Source organism: Penicilliopsis zonata, assembly GCF_001890105.1.
Source record: "Penicilliopsis zonata CBS 506.65 unplaced genomic scaffold ASPZOscaffold_4, whole genome shotgun sequence".
In the NCBI taxonomy this organism is placed as follows: domain Eukaryota; kingdom Fungi; phylum Ascomycota; class Eurotiomycetes; order Eurotiales; family Aspergillaceae; genus Penicilliopsis; species Penicilliopsis zonata.
This window is the reverse complement of record NW_019208914.1, coordinates 1093077-1110679: the sequence shown is the minus strand read 5'-3', so window position 1 is coordinate 1110679 and position 17603 is coordinate 1093077. Positions and strand designations below refer to the sequence as shown.

The following is a 17603-nucleotide window of genomic DNA, read 5'->3' as shown; positions in this document are numbered from 1 at the left end:
GCTTCTGTAAGGCATTCATTCTATCCCGATCCTCAAGTCCGGGACAAAGGGGGAACTGCCTTGGACTGACTTGAGTAGAGGCCAAACACATCAATCTCAGTGTGAGACAAAGCCTCTCGTTTAAATATTCCGTGAGCATTGCCGTCTTTGTATAATGCTTGACTATCTCTTGAATTGGGTATAGACTCTCTAATAGCCATGACTGATCTATAGACCAGATATCTAAAATGATACCAATGAACAACACGACCTCCGACTGGGCACAAAATGAGGCCGTGCTCTCCTTCAACGTAGCCGAGCTTTTCTTGGAGCTCCTCTTTGCCTTGGTCTTCTCGGAGCTGACCTACTTCATCCTTCGTCGCAATCGCTTTCTTCACGGCGGAGTGTTCATCATCCTAGTTCGTCAGCGCCAGCACCAGCGTCAATTCCACCTGGTGCGCGTTGTGCGTCCAGGAAATGGTAGGTTCCAGGGACCAGATAATGTGAGAATTCAGGGAGCAGAGCGCTTCTAGATGGAGACCCAAGGCCGGAGGTACAATGAGAAAGAAAGCCTTGCGAGAGGAGAGATGTCGATGAAGAGAGAATACCGAGGAGAGGCGTCTTGGTAAGAACCGTCCAATCACAGATACAAGATCTAATGATGCTGACCAGATCCAATCAGATCTGGAGATAAATGCAATTAATCTATTGCTTGCTTTCAAGGATAGTTAGTACTTTAGGCTACTCTGGTGGAGAAGATCATACCAATACTTTTATGTATCTTGCTCCTCTCCTATTATTACGAGCTATTCTTTCAGTTCATCCCTTCCTCACATAATTAAGAATATTCTGGGCTGTATAATCTACTAGCTAGGATCGGATTACGCGTCGCAGGACAAGCATGATGCCGCCATCGTGCCCTTCTTGACGACATTCGTTAGTCGTTTCAAGAGCCAATCGAGCCGCAGTAGTTCCTGGCTAGAAGTCTCAGTCTAATGACTAGAAATTAAAAGCAATTCCTAAGGTATGAAGTATGATCCTGAGTAATAGTCTGGTGTTGTTTTAGATTAATCACCCTAGGCTGGTAGGCAGAGGGAGTAAGTTATATGTGCTTTTGGAAGAGTCAAAATATAAAACTGAATGACGGGAATTTATAATATAGATAGGTATGAAATCATTATACACGATTCTGAATGAAAACGAGGTCGGTTGAAAGGTAGTATGCCCGGGGAATCAAGGTTGGTCCGTAAAGGAGATTCACGCAAAGAGAAGAGGCGAGAAACGAGAGAAGGCTAAGTAGTAGGCATGGGAACCGATACAAGAGGTAGCGGTGGCTGGCTCTTTAGGTCTTCTTCAAACACGAGGTTCTCTAGTTTCTGTGTTAGGCTTGCGCAGAAAGGGTCCACGTATCCCGTCCAGAGCGTGGCACAGATGTAGACGATCACGATCCAGACGGGGATACAGGTAAAGACCACCCACGCGGGACGGATAGGGATATACGGGGGTGGAACTATAGTACCCTCGGCGTCTGTGACTTCTTCCCAGGGCTGGCCTGTGATGCCGTAGAGCATCCAGACGAGCACAGTCCGCAGCAGCGTGCCGTGGACGAGATACACAGCGAAGCTTTGCTTGCCAAACCACAGGAATAGCCGGTTCGAGAGAATATCCTTAGCGGAGGGTGACAGGTAGATGGCACAGATGACCATGTCGATCCCAATGGCTGTGTAGCGTTTGCCCACGTTCACATTCGGGGGAAACAGGTAAGATGAGCGCCTCCACATCTCGTTCGACCATTCCGACCACTCCGGGTGTTCACCGGGATAAGAGGCAATGAGAAGACCGAGTATAGCCAGCGGTATCGAGATGAGTCTCCTCCCCCAGGTGTGGTTGTGGACGAACTCCTTGAACGAGGCGTTGTACGAGAGATCGCAGAGCAGCATCCCGTACATGCACTGCATCTGAATGGTCTCTGCAACGAATTAGCCACGTCATCATCACAGCCAGGGATGCTCTAAACCACCACACTCACCCACGTTGGCTGCGCTGTCCTGGTGGAAATAGAGCACCATGCCCACATATACTAGCATCCGCCAGCGGAATCTCACAAACATCGTCGCCACCAGAACAAGATAGACCAGCATGGAGCCCTTAAGCAGGGGCAGGAGCGCCCACTGGTGGTCGTCGTAGGCCATGTAGCCTGTTGTCCACGTGCTAAGGAAGTTCATCCCCAGCGAATATACCTCCAACCACCAAGTTTCCTTGACCTTCGGCGCCGCATACCGACACCACCAACAGTCTGATCGAAGGGCTGCCGTGTAGGCCCCGCACTGAGCCGCCGCCCAGGAGATGACGAGGGCGATTGTGGCCGGTAAAATGAGGCGCGGCGGACGGCGAAAGGCGCTCTTTGCGACGGTGGTGAAGGCGGCGTTGGTGTCGCCTGTGTGGGACTGCTTGAGAGGCTTCAACGCACACACATACCCCGTTAAAAAGGCGAAGATGGTGACTCCCACACGGCCCTGCCAGGGGATACGCAGGACAGGCAATTGCAGGATTCGTGGGGGAATGTCAGGCCCGTCCCGCGGCGAGAAAAGGTCGTAGTCCCAGCCTCTGGCTAGATGGGTAAGGACTACCAGGAAGGACGCAACGCCTCTCAGACCCTACACAGCTCCAGCATCAGACTACCACAATTCAAGAAGAGAGTTAACAAAGGGTGAAGGGTCTTCGAGAGAGAAGGAAAAAAAAATAAAGGCGTACGTCGATCCATTTGACGCTCTTCCTCGGGTCTCCCTTTACACTGGCCTTTTCACCACTCCACGGCAGAGTACTGACGACTCGGGTGTACAGAGAAGAGGGATTGGAGAGTCGTCGCATCGGTATTTGATCTGTCTTGACGAACAGGTTCCACTAACGTTAGACAGGAAACAAACAAGTGACGTGAAAGCGAAAACGGCGAGCAGGGGACGGCGACGAGGCCAACGATAAATATCAAAGTATACAGAAGGGAAACAATCTACAGGGAAAGAGAGAGCGATTATAGATGGCATGCCTAGGCTCCCCAGAGCACTGCCATCCAGTCAGGGGTTCATCGTCAACTGTGATTTCCTCTACGAGACCAATGACCTTGTTTGAGGGTTGAATTGCGCCATAGCCAGTCGAAATTATCGACAATGACTGGGACGGGACTTATTTCTGGGCGCGTAGCGCTATCAGCCGCTTCACAAGTCTAGGGAACAAAGTAACCGTGAGACAGAATGGTCCAGCACCTGGTAACGGTACTTGATGCTGCGGTCATTCGGGTCGTCGGAGTCTGTCCGCAAAACATGGAGGGCGGAGAATGATCATCACCATATCATGAACTCCACAAGACTCGATTCCTCGATTCGTCATGTTTAGGGCCCCCATGGCTACTGAAACCCTTCCTCGCATGCATAAAGTGCCCAGACACTTGGCCAGAATCCGTCACCATCCGGGTTTCCTTGGCAATCAACGGTGCGGTTCGTTTGACAACTTGGCAGATAACTAGCAGGCTGACAGCTGTAAGAACTCGCAGAGTACTGCACCCGGGAAACCATGAATAGAAAAGTTGAAACCAATAACTACGAATCACTCCTTGTTGGGTACCAGTCTATGATTATGCCAAGAGACTCCACTCCGCCGGGCTTTGGTCGTTTGGATCCAAATATTCGGACCAGGAACGGAGCAATGGACAGTGGACAACCTGATGCATCGTCGATCAAACTCGGATCATTGCTAAACGCAGTGACGGGTCCCACTGAATATGATCATGAAACATGCTGAAGATAAATCGTTGACTGAAGATCTCCAGAATATCGAATTATCTCTCTTGATCTTGAAAGCGAGTCAGTGCTAGGTCTATTGATCAAAACTATAGATTGGAATAATCAATGTTTCCACATTTCTGCATCACCAAAGTCGAGCTCAAAAACAGGAAGCCTACTTCAATGTCGGCTGGAAGAAGCTTGCTAGTGGTATCATTATCATAAAGGTATTAGTTATAATGTACAAAGTTTCCAGAATAATGTCTTCTCCATGTAAGAAGAAGATCATCGGAAAAGTCGTCTCCCCCCCACGCTGCCCGAACTCCAGGTCAACGACCCCTTGACACCCAGGTTATCCATGCTCAAGCCTGAGAATCCTACGCCGCCGCCCTCGCAGTCGCGTTTATATCGGCGCAGGGCCTCGCGCAGGTGTGACGGGAGGAGTTGTCCGCGGTGCGGGTTCGGCGGGGGCTTGAACTCCCGGGTCGAGGAACCGTTCGGCGTTAGGCCAGGAGGAGGAGGAGCCGGGCTGGCAGTAGTATTATATCCGTTGGCGTATACACTGTGGGTATACGGTGTTGTAGAGCCGGTAGGGAGCGGTGATATCCGCGGGGGCACAGAGTTGGAAGACGGGGTTGCCCTGCCACTCTCGTTGAATTCGCTTTTGATAATCGTATTGTCTGGGGTGGACTTTAAAGCTGCTGCTGCTTCTGCGGCAGCTACTTCAGCCTGGAATGCGGCGTGGGCAGCCTGGTCGTGCGCCAGCGCCCACTCAGCCTGGACGGTACGTGCCTTTTCGATGATCTCGCCCGCATAGACCTTGGTGAAGCCGTTGATGGTGGTGACCACACTCGCAGGCACAGACTGGGACAAGGCATGATTGACGATCCGGCGCAAGGTTTCCTTGCGGAGCTTCGCCCGTTTAAACAAATCATATCGTTCCGACTGGATGGGGTTGAACGCATCAACAAGGACGCTAAAACGTCAGAATAGAGAACCAGAGTCAGCAAAAGTAAGACTCACGCAAGATTCTTCTTATCCGCCTCCGTATCCGTCGTCCCCTCCTCCCCGCCCAGCAACTCCCCCTCATCATCGAAATCGTCATCATCGTCCCCATCCTCGGCGTGCCCATGCCCACCCGCCCCGACAGTCGAGGCCGCGCCCCCGGCTCCCCGAACCGATCCCCCATCCCCATCAACGGATCCCATCCTCGCCTCCAGTCCTCCCCTGGCACTCATGGCGTCCTCGCGTTCTCGCTCCTTCTCGGCCTTGGATTTGCGCCCGCGCTTCTTCCCGCCCAACCGGGCCGCCGCGCCTGAAAACACTCCATCCGCGCTCGTCCCGCCTAGGCTCCCTGTAAAACTACCCGTCACGCTCCCCGCGTCGCTGGCTGTGCTGAACAGTCGGCTCTCGCTGTCAATCGTGTTAGGGAAGGAGGTCTGTCGGAGAGGGTGCATCCGGGGTCGTTTCGCGGAGCCCATTCCCTGCGAGGCGGAGGAGACTGAGAGTCGTTTCAGTGGGTTGGAGGGTGTTTGGAGAGAGGGCGGCGGTGGTGGTGAGGACATGTTGTTATTCTAGTACTATTTTCCAAGAGTCAGGGATTTTTGAGGGAAAGGTATAATGTATTAGAAGATGAAAGAAGATTATTAAACTCACTTCGTGAAGAAACGAAGATGAGGTCGAGATAGTGGAAGAAGTTACGTTCTGGACTTGGCGGAGTCGAGCTTCAAGGCGGGCTGCACAGACCAAAGCGGCAACTTGATCCACACTATAGTCTACAAAGGCTTGTGATTCACCTTACTGGTGCATGCTATTCTATTCACCAAGTACTTTATGGTTGAATGGTCTATGAAAGGTTCAAAGTTGAATTGGGTTTCTATGATGATGATGGTAAAGACAGTAAAGTTGAAAATAACAAGTGCTGGCTGCTACTAGCAGTCCATAAGAAAAAAACAGACAAAAGACAAAAGAGAAAAACGAAAAAAAAAAAAAAAAAAAAAAATCAATTTGAATCGACCGTCACAGTCGGTTTTTAAATTCCTCTCTCTCCAATTCTCGGGGCACCCCCCTTCCAGTCGTTGCGCTCGTAGTAGCGGAACACGAGGTCGTAGCCGTCCAGATCGTGGACAATGCGGTCTACGCGACGGTATCCTGCGATCTTCTCCATGTTGGTCGCACGACGAGCTGCCTGGCGCTGGAAGAACTTGAGTTCCTTGGCAGGGTCGTAGTCGCCATCGGTCGCTTCCGGGGCAGGCTTGGCCTCGAAGAGCGTGATGCTGAAGCGACCGGGCTTGAAGATATCGACGACCTGCTGGATGATGCCTGCGGTGGTCTGACCGTTCTGTTTGTGAGGCACGTTGGTCTCGAACGAGGCATACGAGCAGTGCGGCTCCGGCGTGACGTGCACGGTGAAGTAGTGGGTACCGGAGCTTCCTTGAGGCGCGGGGATCACCCCGTTGGCGGAGAAGCCGCAGGGGGTGAACAGGTAGGCGTCGACGCGCGATTCAGGATACACACTCTTCGGGTACACGTCGGACAGGCCACAGCCTTCGGAAACCACAGTGCCCAGGGCATGGCCCTCGGTGGTCAGCTCGGGAGGCAGGTCATTGTTGCCATTGTCAGAGTCGATGTCGCTCATATCGGACGAGTGGTTGCTAAAAACATCCACGTGGTCGTCCTCCTGATGGCCCAGGTTGCGGTACTTCTTCTCGGCCACGGCGGCCGCGTTATCCAGATAGAACTGCTTGGCGTTCTCTTCTTCCAGGTCGGTCATGAGGATCTCGAGCGTCTCGTCCTCTTCCTCGGAGGTTCCCGTTTCTCCGGGGAGATCCAAAACCTTGGTCTCCGTCTCGTGGAACTCGGCTTCCATCTTGGGGCTGGCAGGTGGAGTGAGCAGAGTATAGGGCTCCGTCACGTACAGATACCAGTGCTCGCTGTTCATCTTGCCAATCATGTAGGCGCTGCCGTTCAGGAAGAGCCTATCCATCGTGCGAACCTCATCTCTCCAGCTACGGTGAGGGCCGCGCTGGCGGTCCGGGAAGAGAAAATTCTTGCGGCTGTAGAAAACACGATACGGCGCAGCGGCAACAGCCAGGCCACGAGACGGGGTGGCCGCCTTGGGGAAGCCACCGAACAGGGCAGCAATCTCTAGGATGCGGGGCAGGCCGGACAGCAAGGTGGTGGTGCCGCAGGTCTTCAAGATAAGCTTATGGGGCCAGACAAACATGCTGGACTCTGAAAGAAGATAGGCGTCCAGGTCTTCGGACGAGACGATCGATAGCACCTTGCAGTTGACGAGATCCAGCATATCCTTCCATATTTCCTCAGGCACAGCCTTCAAACCGGCTGGCTGTGCGGGTCCTAGAGCTTCGGCGGAGGGGGCGAACCACACCTCTAGCAACTTCTCGGGACCTAATCAATTTTTTCGTATTAGTACAATTCTAAACATATACATAGAAGAACGGCATACCCTCAAAAGCGTTGGAGGAGTCAAGATCGTGAGTAGCCTCATGATTGATAGTCAAAGATGTCGCTGCAAACGAGGACGGAGAGGCCGTATAGTTTTGGGGGATACCAATGTACACCATCTCCGCTAATTGGAATTTGGCAGAAGGCGTGTGGACGGGTTTTGACTACTGATGGGAGAAGCGACGAGTCAACGCAAGAGGAGGAGAGCTGGAAACGGAGAGACGGAGAAAGGCCGTAGAAGCACTATCTGCTTCCAGACGAACTGACCGAATGTTCGTCTAAGAAGAGAAGGCCCGGGATCAAAGTAGTTGATAGAACTGGCTAAAAAGCCAGCCAAGCGGGGGATTCAGAAGAGGATGCGTGTAGGGCCTGCTAGGGGGGCCGAGTGGAGAGAGAGAGGAGGAAAAAGCCTCTAGAAAATGGAATTGTGACGATCAGTGTATACCCTCGCTCTGAAGATACCGATACCGGTCAAAGTATCGGGTCTAGCAGACGAGGATATCTGCTTTTTAAAGGGGAAATATGGGGGGGGTCAGTAGAGTGAAAGCGTAGGACGTATTATCGGGGCCTAATAGAGATGTTAGCCAGAGTCCCATTGTTATATCCATTGCTTTTCAACGCAATTGACCATCAAGTACAGAACCACAAGACAGACAGACTCACTTCGCAGGCTTAGACAAGAATCGCAGAAGGTCCTTCGGGCTCATAGAGGAGAACACAGAAGATCCAACTTAAAGAAGCACGATGTAGCACAAGGCCACGGCTTGGAACATCGGCAAGAAGGCGTCAAACCGATTCAGTCAGAGGGGGGGGTAGGAGGGCACAAAGACAGGTTTTAAAGGGGATTTGAAGTGGAAGGATTTAGATCCAGGAGGAAAAGAAAAGAAGAGAGAGAGACAGAGAGAGAAAATAACGCGTTCAGATGGCGGGGTGTTGGTTTGGTGTGCGTTGGGTTTTCTTTTCCTGGGTGGGCCTGGCAGTGGACATTGAAAGGGTCCGTGGGGTGTGGGAATTTGGAAGGGGGAGGAAAAGTGAGCGAGAAACGGATGGATCTGGACCAAGGAGTATGGAGGTATTGTCAGGTAATTAATACCCTCGGCACCTAGGTACGAAACAAACAGATCTACTGTCTAGTCCTGCACTTGATGAAGATACTTTCTATTCCATTCAGAGTAATAAATTGGCTTCTGAATAATGTGTACCTAGTATGTGTAGTACTGTACTCTGTGGGAAGTATTGTAATTATGTTGTAGTACTCTGTGGAAGTATTGTAACTATGTTGTAATACTCTGTACCGTAAAGTATCAAGCAAGGAATTGCTCGTGCGACAAATGAAAGGCGGTGAAGAGCGGAAGGGTCGGTCGGGCACAAACGGTGACGTCGAGCAAAGTGTCACAACAAAGTACGAGGAGTAGTATGTGCTATTATGTAGTGCGTACATGGCTCATGGATATTCTGGTTTTTGTTAGGGTATCTAAATGATACAGTCAGGGAAAAGAGGGGGGGAAACACTGAGTAAAAACTGAAAAAACGCCTGAACCCCTGCCGGAATGCGGTCGATTATCCCGCAGAATAATGTTGAACGTTTTAAAATCTAGATTCATCGTTCCGAGGTGACAATGGCATGAGCAAGATGCACTTCCCCAGCATCTGCAATGCGGGAGGCGATCAGGTCGCCCACTCTCTCAGTCAGCTGCAGACGCAGCTCGTCTGAGAGGACGGCCGCATGGCCATTGGTGAGCGGGCTGGTGTGGCCTTCGCGCAGGGTTGCCAGGACACCCAGGAGAGCGGCCAGGACCCGTTCCGCCTCTGGGCGACGAGGGTTGTCGTCCGTGAGAGCGTCTGTGAGTAAGTTGGAGTAGGTGCGCAGGTTGGCGAGGATGAGCACGCGGACGGCTTCCGGCCCGCCGACGGCGTGCAGGCCGATGATGGCGCCGTAGTGGGCGCCAAAGGGCTTGGCCGGGTCGAGAAACGTCTTGAGACACGACCGAGCCAGCCGTGGCTTGAGCGTGTGCGACGAGTGTGAGTATTTCTTGGCGATCAGGCCCAGCAGGGACGCCGCCAGGTCGCGCAGGGCAAACTGTTCGGACAAGTCGGCTGTGCCGCCGAGTTGTCGGCCGATCAGGCAGGTCAGAATCGGCGGGACCAGCGAGGCAACCTAACAATTAGCAAGACTGGATAATCACACTCTTCAAGAAGAGCGGGCTCTCACATAAGGATCCACGTAGAGCGACTTGTTCTGAACAAGCGCCTCCGCCATATGCATAACCTGCGTCAAGACAAAGATATCCTTGAGGCTGTGCGTGACCTTCTCCGAGATGAACTGCACAAAGTACGGCACCAGCTGGTGCAGGCCCGGATCCTCGCGCAGACTCGAGTAGCCCGAGGTGCGGTACTCCTCGCTCGACTCATCCAGGAAGGCATTGCAGACCTTCTCAAAGTACAGCTGCAGCTCCTTGGAGAGCACATGTTTTACCAACGGCTTGACGGCCACATTTCCCACCCCGCTGATCGCCGCCAGCGTAGCGTTCGCATTCGGGCCCTTCGAGACCAGTTCCAGATTGCGTGAGTCGGCGGCCGTAGGGTTCTGCGGAATCGACGGCTGGACGCCTTCGACAGCCAACCAGTGTGCTAGAAAAATCAATACAAGCACACCAGGCAATGAACTGTAAGAAAGAAACTCTACCTGTAAATGAAATCTCCCGCGGCACCTTCGGTAAAGGCGCATTAATCAACTTCTCAAAATCCACCTCCTCATCCTCCACGTAGAACAGCGGCTGCCCTGGCCCCAGCGAAGCCTCTCCGAAGCGTAACGGCCGCGTCGACTCGTACCCGTACAACGGCTCGACGTCCAGCACCCGCAGGGCAAGCGCCACGTCCTGGGTCGTGAGCAGCGTCCGCTTGCTGTGCCGCATGAACTTGAGCGCTTCCTCCAGCACCTGCGCGATCCGGTATTCCACGTCGCGGGCAAGATTCTCCGTCACGTCGTTGTTCAGGTTGGCGATCCCGACCGACTCGGCGACGTCGCGGATGTTGTCTGGGTTCCAGACCGACATGCTGGGCGGGATTCTTCGACAGTACGTAAATCGTGGCGTGGTTCAGGCGGGATCAGTGATTGGCATGCTGGAGATTCCTCGGCGAGGATCCAAGGTGGAGGATCAACCGATGAAGAGAGAGCTGCTGGTTGGTTCTGGAGTCGAAGAAGCTCAAGAAGATTAGCTGCGCTAGTGGTGTAAGTGGGTGACTGTAGACATACCTACTTACAAGTTGGAATAATAACAATAGAATCATTAATATTCATTAAATTCATTCAATGCCTATATTAAAAATTCTAGTTCTGTATACTAATTGTTTATCTATCTAGTATTAATTATATCTACTGGCTAATGCTTGAGGTATTAATAACAAAGCAGTGATTCAATCTGCAGTTCCCTCTGGGTATCTGAAATGTCAACCTTCTCCTTCCATCCCTCTTTCTCTCCCTTCATTAGAAGACTAGTGGAAGCCTTGTTTCTCCCGTTCTTCGTTTGGTTTAGGCTTCAGTTGCAGCGGGAACGGCCTCGGTGGTGGCCGCAGCCTCTTGCTTAGCGGGTTCTTCCTTGGCAGGTTCTTCCTTAGCAGGCTCCTCCTTAGCGGGTTCCTCCTTGGCAGGCTCCTCGTCCACGGTCAAAGTGACGGTCTTGGATTGCTTCTGAAGCTCAGGTCCACTGCCACCGTAGGCGGCGGGCACGAGAGACGAGATGGGGCCGAGCTCGCGCGCCAGGTTGAGCCCGTTGGAGATGGGGTGGAACTTGCGGACGGTGTTCTTGCTAAGGAAGACCTTCATGGCGGCGTACATCCAGCCCATGATGGCGGGCACGTTGACAAAGTACTTCTCACGGAGCAGCTCCGGGTAGGCGGTGCTGAAGACCTCGATGGTCTTCTTGGACACGGCGCGCACGCTCGGGGGGGAGCGCAGGAAGCTGATGTTGTGGTAATCGTGGACCTGGATCATCTGGTAAGGGTCTTCGCCCTCGTACTCGATCACAGAGGTCGCCTCGTTCAGCTTGAGATCCTTGATCGCGAGCTCCATGAGAGCCACCCGCCATTTAATAAAACTATGAACCTTGTTTAGTTTATGGTCAAGATCAATTGAATAGAGGCAACTCACTCGTCGACATCACCAAATGTCTTCTCGATATCCTTGACGGTGCCGTAGAGATTCCAGGTGATGACAGTGTTGCCATGCTCGTAGTTGGTGATGTATCCCAGATCGGTGAACTTGCTCGCACTGTAGGTCCCGTCGATCAGGGCGATGGGGTTCATGGACTTGCGCCACTGGAGGGCCTTGGTCAGCTGCTCTTCGGCCAGCTTGACATTCCCTTCGTTGGCACGGAGGAACTTGATCAGCACGTTGACGGTAGGCACATCGTCCGAGTCCTTCAGAGGAACCCCCCACATCTCGGAGTGACCCGTGGCTGACAGGATAGCCGGCAGCTTCTCAAACAGCTGCACCAGAGCCGGGTTGCTCGCCAGATACGGGGGCAGCTGCACCGCGGGCTCTTCCTGAGCCGCCTCCTCCTGCTTAACCTCCTCGATTGTGTCCTCCTGCTTCGGCTCCACGGGCTTGATCTCCTCAGTTTCCTGCTTCGCCTCCGTGGCTTCAACGACGGGTTCAACAGCGGGTTCAGAAGCAGCAGCAACAGCAGGAACAGGCTGTTCAGTAGCCTGCTCAGTAGCCTGCTCGGTGGTCATCTCCTCTACCTTCTCGACCTTGTCAGCCACGGTAGGCTCAACAGCGGTGGAATCAGCCATGGTTGCTGGAAAGGAAATTGCAGGTCAGTCAGATAAACTCAGGTAGTAGACAGGAAAGAAAAAGCACGCGATAAAAAAAAATGTGTAGATTAGATGGGAAAAAGCTCGGGCGTAACCGGGGAAATGGGGGATTAAAGAAGGAGAGGGGAATCGACTGACCAGGATAGACAGGTGGGTTCGTTCGGTTTGTTTTGAATAAAAGTGAGGCCACTGGGGAGGGGGAAGGAAGAAATCAGATGTGAACCAGAGAGAAAGACTTAGTTCCTAGTTATCTACTCCGTGTCAACTACTCCGTACTCCGTTACTCTGTAACGAGGGACTCCGTGTTTTGCTGCAAGGGCCTCCCTCCCTTTTCTCTTCCCAACCTGTCAACTTCCCCCTTTCCCCTATCATGGCGACTCGCGAGATCCACCGGCAAACGGCATCAATAATAGTAGAGTTTAGAGAAGCAATTGATATTCTAGCAACTGCTAGCTATTTACAGGCATATCCAAAGTAGTACAAATACTCAATAACTCAGTTAACTACTACATAGTAACCATACTACACACTATAAGGTAGATACTCTGTATGCTTATCTCGATATTGCAGGTATTACATTACTATTCCATCGGCTAATGTTCCTGTCTCCTATAATACTCCGTAGGACTCCTTATCCTGTTTGCTAGTCAACCAACTACCCATTCTACGGAGTAAATACTTCGTATGGACTCTGAGTTTGCGTCGAGTAGATCTTAATTTAGGAGACGCACTTGACTCCTCAATCGAGCAGTCTAATTATAGTCGTGTCTTCCCCTATCCAGTGCTTGCTAGGGGACTCCCCAGATCGCAATCTCAACTGATTTGAGCCTCTGCATCTTGCCTACTAGGTAGGTACTAGGTAGTACTCCGTATGGTGCTCTGGACTAGGATTGTCAAGTGTGGGGTGGGTATTCATGTCACGATCATCATCTAATAGTCTGCAAACCGGCTCGAAGAATTCAATCAAACATTTCCCCTCCCCCCGTTGAGAAACCGCGACGGAATGCCTGGCATCGTAGGCGGGTCTCTTTCCTCCTCGTCCTCGTCCATCTCATCCAGTTCATCATGGTGACTAGAAATAGTATGAGCAGAAGTGAAAAAGAAAGTGCTCATTTGAAGAAGGCTTACGCAAGTAACTCCTTGATGTTCCGCATCTCGTAATGTCGTTTCCGCTGCTGTTCGAATTGCTTGTGCTTCTCCTGCGCTTCCTCGGGTGAAATCCGCTCGTCATGAACACTCGGCTCCTCCTGGCCGACGACGACGTGTTTCTCGCCGCGGGAATCAGTGCTCAGGCTTCGTTCGCGGAAGATCCGCTGCGTGTCTGCTGCAGCTCCAGCCGACACAGCGCCTTCTTCAGGCTCCCCGAGTTCAAAGTCCGGGATATCTTCATCGCGAGGAGCTCTACTACCAGGCTGGGGCTGTTGTTCCTTGCGCTGTTTCCCGTCCAACTCGTCCACAACAAGTTCCTGGGCGTCAAGCAACGATTCCTGCGCCTCGACCAGCCGCATCTCCTCCTCGTCTTCGGTGGGGTCGTAGTGCGGCGCAAACGGCGTCTTGGGCTCGTCGATCTTCATCTTGGCCGTTTTCTCCTGTTCCGTCAGGTACAGGTTCGCTTCGTCCCACTTCAGCCGGGGCGAGTTGTCGTCCCCATGCGCACCGATCAAAGATGCCCGGCGTGAGCCGCTGCCCGCGTTGTTGTTGTTCGACGCCGATGATCGTCGCCGGCCTGCATTCTGCAGCGTGTTCTGCAGCGTGAGTTCCTTCGTGTCCAGCGAGTCGATGGCGGGGGTACGTGGTGTTGCCGGTTCGTGCGGAGGAGACGCCACCGCCGTTGACTGGTACGAGTTGGGACGCGAGTTCTTCAGAATGCCTAAGTAGAAGAGTCAGGCAATGTAGAATACAGCATGCATAGAATAACACGGCCTTGTAGAAGTGTTATTGCTTCTACAAACCCGTGTTATTACTAGATAGGAAGAAAAAAAATACCCCGCGGCCGCTTGTCGTCAACGCTGGACATCTTGCTGGTGCGTTTGAGCTATAGTATACCCAGAGTAAGAGCAGAGTGTTTCGAGATGGGAAGAATGAAAAGAACGGAAAAGTGAGCCGAGAAAGTTGTCGTGAACCGTCTGATCTTTGATAGTACTCGCAAGAGGGAGAATTATTATTGATCCACGTGCGACAATGACGTCGGGCCTGACTCAGCATACAATTTGGGTAATGTGACAACACAGATTTTTATAGTCACTGTCAAATAGATAGAGAAAACTGCTGTCTACATTCTAGAGCCCTTCTATGCATGCTGTGGTGCCTGGTTGGGCACTTGCCAGGCTGCTGCTGACATATGACATGTCATTGCCATATGGTGGCATGGCATGTAATATAATATATATGGCTGTCGATCATGTGACTGCCTATGACTATCCCTTGGGATTCAATCTGCCTATCGATTACAGGATTTATTATATGCAACTTAACGCCTAGCGAAATACCGCTGTACAGTTATCAATAAACTCGAAATAACTCATGAACCGAACTACATGGATATATATGCTGCATCGCGAGGATGGATGACTGGTTAAGAAGAACAGAAACAACCAAAGTAAAAAGCAAAAAAGAGTTTCCTAATGGTATCACGAAATTAAAAAAAGAAAGAAGAAGAAAAAAAAAAGAAGGAAAATCGTAAGACATTAGTCGAACTCAAGACCCAGCCCCATTAAGCAATCGAGTCAAACTCCTCGCGCTCGCGCAGGCGGTTCATGGCAAGTTCGTCCCCCCCGCTGGCCGACAGCTGCATCCAGTGCAGCGCCAGACACATGATGCATGGATCCGATCGGGAGTCCTTGTCGCGGTGATACATCATCTCTGCCTTGAAGGTGTCGCGCGGCAGCGTCAGCGGCAGTGTCACCCGCGGCAGGAGGTCCGGGTGCGTGAGGTAGAGGATGGCCAGTTCGCGCTGGGCGACTGGGTTTCCTTCTTTCGCTGTGATGATCCACATTTTCGCCGCATCCCGGATCACCAGATCCGGCCCGGGCAGGTGCGTAAACGTGGGCGTGGGCGTGGGCGGCCACTGCTCCGATGATGATGACGATGATGATGGTGGCCGTGGTGGTGGTGGTGCCGAGAGGCCTTGGGGCCGTCGCGTGAGCTCCTGGGAGAGAATCCGATCGGCAATCTCCACCATACTGTTACACACTTCCTCCTTTAAGCTCAGTGCGGCCAGGCCGAACTGCAGGAACGCCGTGCCGCTGTCCGTCTTGTTCAGCACATCACTCGACACAAATGCTGATATAAACTGCAGATCGCGGAACAGAGTCTTGGGCTTGATCTCCAGGATCAGCGCGCGCAGTGTCTCCACGATCCGGTCCTCGGTGGGCGGGGAAAACTCGGACGGGTGCGACTCGAACACCACAGATTCCGTTGCGGGGGACCCGGACCCCTGCACAATAGGGAAATGATGGGTGCTCTCGCCGCTGCCGAGCTGGGTCTCGGAAAAGCTGTACCGTGCGGTCTGCCTTCGACTCACTTGCGTGGCTCCGGAGCTCCGAGCCCCGGTCACACGATTGATTGAAGAGGAAGAAGACGAGTTCAACGAGGCAATAACTAATACTCTCAGATCGCGTAGCGCATCCAGTTTGACATAAGGGTTGGCATGGCGGGAGAACACCTCGATCAAGCGTCGGAAGATCGGTTGATATGAGAAAGGAGGGATCATCTCGTCAACAGGATCAGAATGAAGGTCACCATCATCATCCCTCTCGGCATTAGAGAGAGTCTTGTGAGATGGTTGCGGGTTACACGGGTCGGGGCCGAGCGAATGGCTCCGCCGCCGAAGCAGAGAGTGGTGGCGGCGGTGGTGGTGGTGTTGGCTGTTCTGACGAGACCGTAGTCGTTCCTCATACTCCGTATAGAATCGCTGGATGCGGGCGCGCTTCTCCATCTGCACCTGGATACGCTCCTCGACCAAAAAATCAGAAAACCAGGCGTCCGTCTCGCTGCCGCAGCTCCAGACAGGAGAGCCGAGATCGCTCAGCAGCAAGCTTGCCAGCGCCTGCCGCAGGTCCTCTAGAAACGCCACCTTGCCGTGTGTCTTGCGTTCAAAGACACGGCGCGGTTGGGTGGTCGCGACCGTCTCACTGATCATGGATGGTGGCCGCGAGTAGATGCTCGAGGCGCTGGTTGCGTACTGCGTGTGGTGGTGGGGTGCAGACCAAAACGTGCTGCATGAGTCTCCCGTGGCAGTGGACGCCGCCCGACCGGGGGAGTCGCCGATGGAGGAAGCGTCCGTGGCTGTTGTCAAGACTGAGACCGGAGGCGGCGGTGATCTCCACCGATCCGAGTGTAGACTCTGGAAGGACGGTTTGCGTGTAACGGACGGCGGAGGTGCATCGTGGGAGGCAGAGGGGCGGACATAGGGGAAAGATTTCTCCGACGGTATCCGAAAGGAGGACGGCAGCAAAGTGGAGAATCCCGGCGGGGGTGATGCGATCAGGTCATCTCTTCCAGTGGTCCGGATGCTGCTGCTGCTGCTGCTGCCGCCGCCGCCGCTGCCGCTGATGCTAGCCGTGCTAGAGGAGAATGAAGAGGCGGAGGAGGAAGAGACGGGGGCAAGGAAGTTCCGGTTGGCGTAGCCCTCATAGCGGGCCCGTTCCTTTTGGAAGAGTTCGCTGGCCCACAGCACGGGGGTCTCGGCCATGGTCTCACCGACAAGGCGGTGGATGCTGGTACGGACCTCATAGCAGAAGCGGTGGATGCGCTCCTCGCCCTTGCAGAAGTTATCAATACCATTGTGTGCCAGCCATTTGCGCGTCAGGTCAACCTGCTCATCCGACAGCTTGTGCGCACCGCCCTGGCTATGCGGGGCTTTCATAACGTTCATGACCTGCAGCTCGGGCTTCTGCAGTAGAGAGCCTGCCAGGGGCCGGGTTCCGTAACGAGCACGATGAGGCTCATCGGACGACGTTGGTGGTCCAGCAAGGCGCGCCGAGGAGATCATAGTCTTGAGCGCTAGGGCGACATGGCGGGCTTCCTCATAGCGCATGGAGTTCTTGACATCGGTCATGTACCACATCTTGGTACGCAGCTTGGTGATCGTAGCCATCAAGGCCTTGACTGACTGCTGCAGCTCATTCATGTTACGGTCAAGGGTGGTGAAGTCATCCTCGCAGCGCTCAATTACTGAGCGGGATGTGTGCAGGGCACGCGTGCACGAGGCGTACATGGGATCGAGAACCCACGAGTCACTATCCATCGGTGAAGGTTTGGTGGGGGTAAAAAGATGGCGGTTATTATGATGATGATGATGATGATGAGGAATTTGTGTTTGTGACTGCGCAGCCTGGTTCATCCCCTGGAGGAGCTGCCGCGAGGCGTTCCACCAATAATGCGCCCCCATGAAATCGGACCGCTGGGTACAGTCGGACATGGCCCGTTCGAATCGTTGCTTCAGCGACAGGGTGGGCGGCGTGGTTCGGGGATCAGTCTCTTCGACCAGTTTCACAATCGCGGTCTGCAGGGCCTCGTAATTGTCTTCGCTGCCCAGGGTTGTGGACCGGACATCATCGA

General features: G+C 53.2%; 7 protein-coding genes across 7 annotated transcripts in view; 1 reads left to right on the top strand and 6 right to left on the bottom strand.

Moving 5' to 3' along the window:
* Positions 1-228: 228 nt before the first annotated feature.
* Positions 229-782, top strand: ASPZODRAFT_130540 (hypothetical protein). Its single transcript, XM_022722532.1, has 2 exons — positions 229-604; positions 662-782. Exon 1 carries the CDS (start codon positions 237-239, stop codon positions 510-512), a length of 276 nt encoding a protein of 91 aa, XP_022583002.1. The 5' UTR covers positions 229-236; the 3' UTR covers positions 513-604; positions 662-782.
* A 489-nt stretch (positions 783-1271) lies between these two features.
* ASPZODRAFT_14626 (hypothetical protein) lies at positions 1272-5323 on the bottom strand (the record flags this gene model as incomplete). Its single annotated transcript, XM_022725161.1, has 5 exons — positions 1272-1948; positions 2009-2636; positions 2734-2883; positions 4071-4734; positions 4782-5323. 5 exons carry the CDS (start codon positions 5321-5323, stop codon positions 1272-1274), a joined length of 2661 nt encoding a protein of 886 aa, XP_022583001.1.
* Positions 5324-5790: 467 nt separating this feature from the next.
* On the bottom strand, positions 5791-7345 carry ASPZODRAFT_61905 (hypothetical protein; the record flags this gene model as incomplete). The annotated part of the gene is made up of 2 exons (XM_022729026.1): positions 5791-7169; positions 7228-7345. The coding sequence occupies 2 exons, from the start codon at positions 7343-7345 to the stop codon at positions 5791-5793; spliced, it is 1497 nt and encodes a 498-aa protein (XP_022583000.1).
* A 1046-nt stretch (positions 7346-8391) lies between these two features.
* On the bottom strand, positions 8392-10324 carry ASPZODRAFT_130534 (hypothetical protein). Its single transcript, XM_022722530.1, has 3 exons — positions 9913-10324; positions 9439-9857; positions 8392-9384 (listed from the first exon to the last, which is right to left on the bottom strand). The coding sequence occupies exons 1-3, from the start codon at positions 10280-10282 to the stop codon at positions 8827-8829; spliced, it is 1347 nt and encodes a 448-aa protein (XP_022582999.1). The 5' UTR covers positions 10283-10324; the 3' UTR covers positions 8392-8826.
* A 329-nt stretch (positions 10325-10653) lies between these two features.
* Positions 10654-12047, bottom strand: ASPZODRAFT_130533 (hypothetical protein). The gene is made up of 2 exons (XM_022722529.1): positions 11377-12047; positions 10654-11323 (listed from the first exon to the last, which is right to left on the bottom strand). The coding sequence occupies exons 1-2, from the start codon at positions 12018-12020 to the stop codon at positions 10759-10761; spliced, it is 1209 nt and encodes a 402-aa protein (XP_022582998.1). The 5' UTR covers positions 12021-12047; the 3' UTR covers positions 10654-10758.
* A 547-nt stretch (positions 12048-12594) lies between these two features.
* On the bottom strand, positions 12595-14093 carry ASPZODRAFT_130532 (hypothetical protein). Its single transcript, XM_022722528.1, has 3 exons — positions 14028-14093; positions 13170-13911; positions 12595-13113 (listed from the first exon to the last, which is right to left on the bottom strand). The coding sequence occupies exons 1-3, from the start codon at positions 14056-14058 to the stop codon at positions 13005-13007; spliced, it is 882 nt and encodes a 293-aa protein (XP_022582997.1). The 5' UTR covers positions 14059-14093; the 3' UTR covers positions 12595-13004.
* Positions 14094-14754: 661 nt separating this feature from the next.
* The window catches only part of ASPZODRAFT_62706 (hypothetical protein), a gene marked incomplete at both ends in the record, with an annotated part of 5098 nt that continues 2249 nt past the window's right edge, over positions 14755-17603 (bottom strand). The window contains 2 exons of the mRNA XM_022729098.1: positions 14755-17281; positions 17369-17572. Of these exons, the coding sequence (XP_022582996.1) occupies positions 14755-17281; positions 17369-17572 (2731 nt within the window). The remainder of the gene's footprint in view (positions 17282-17368; positions 17573-17603) is intronic.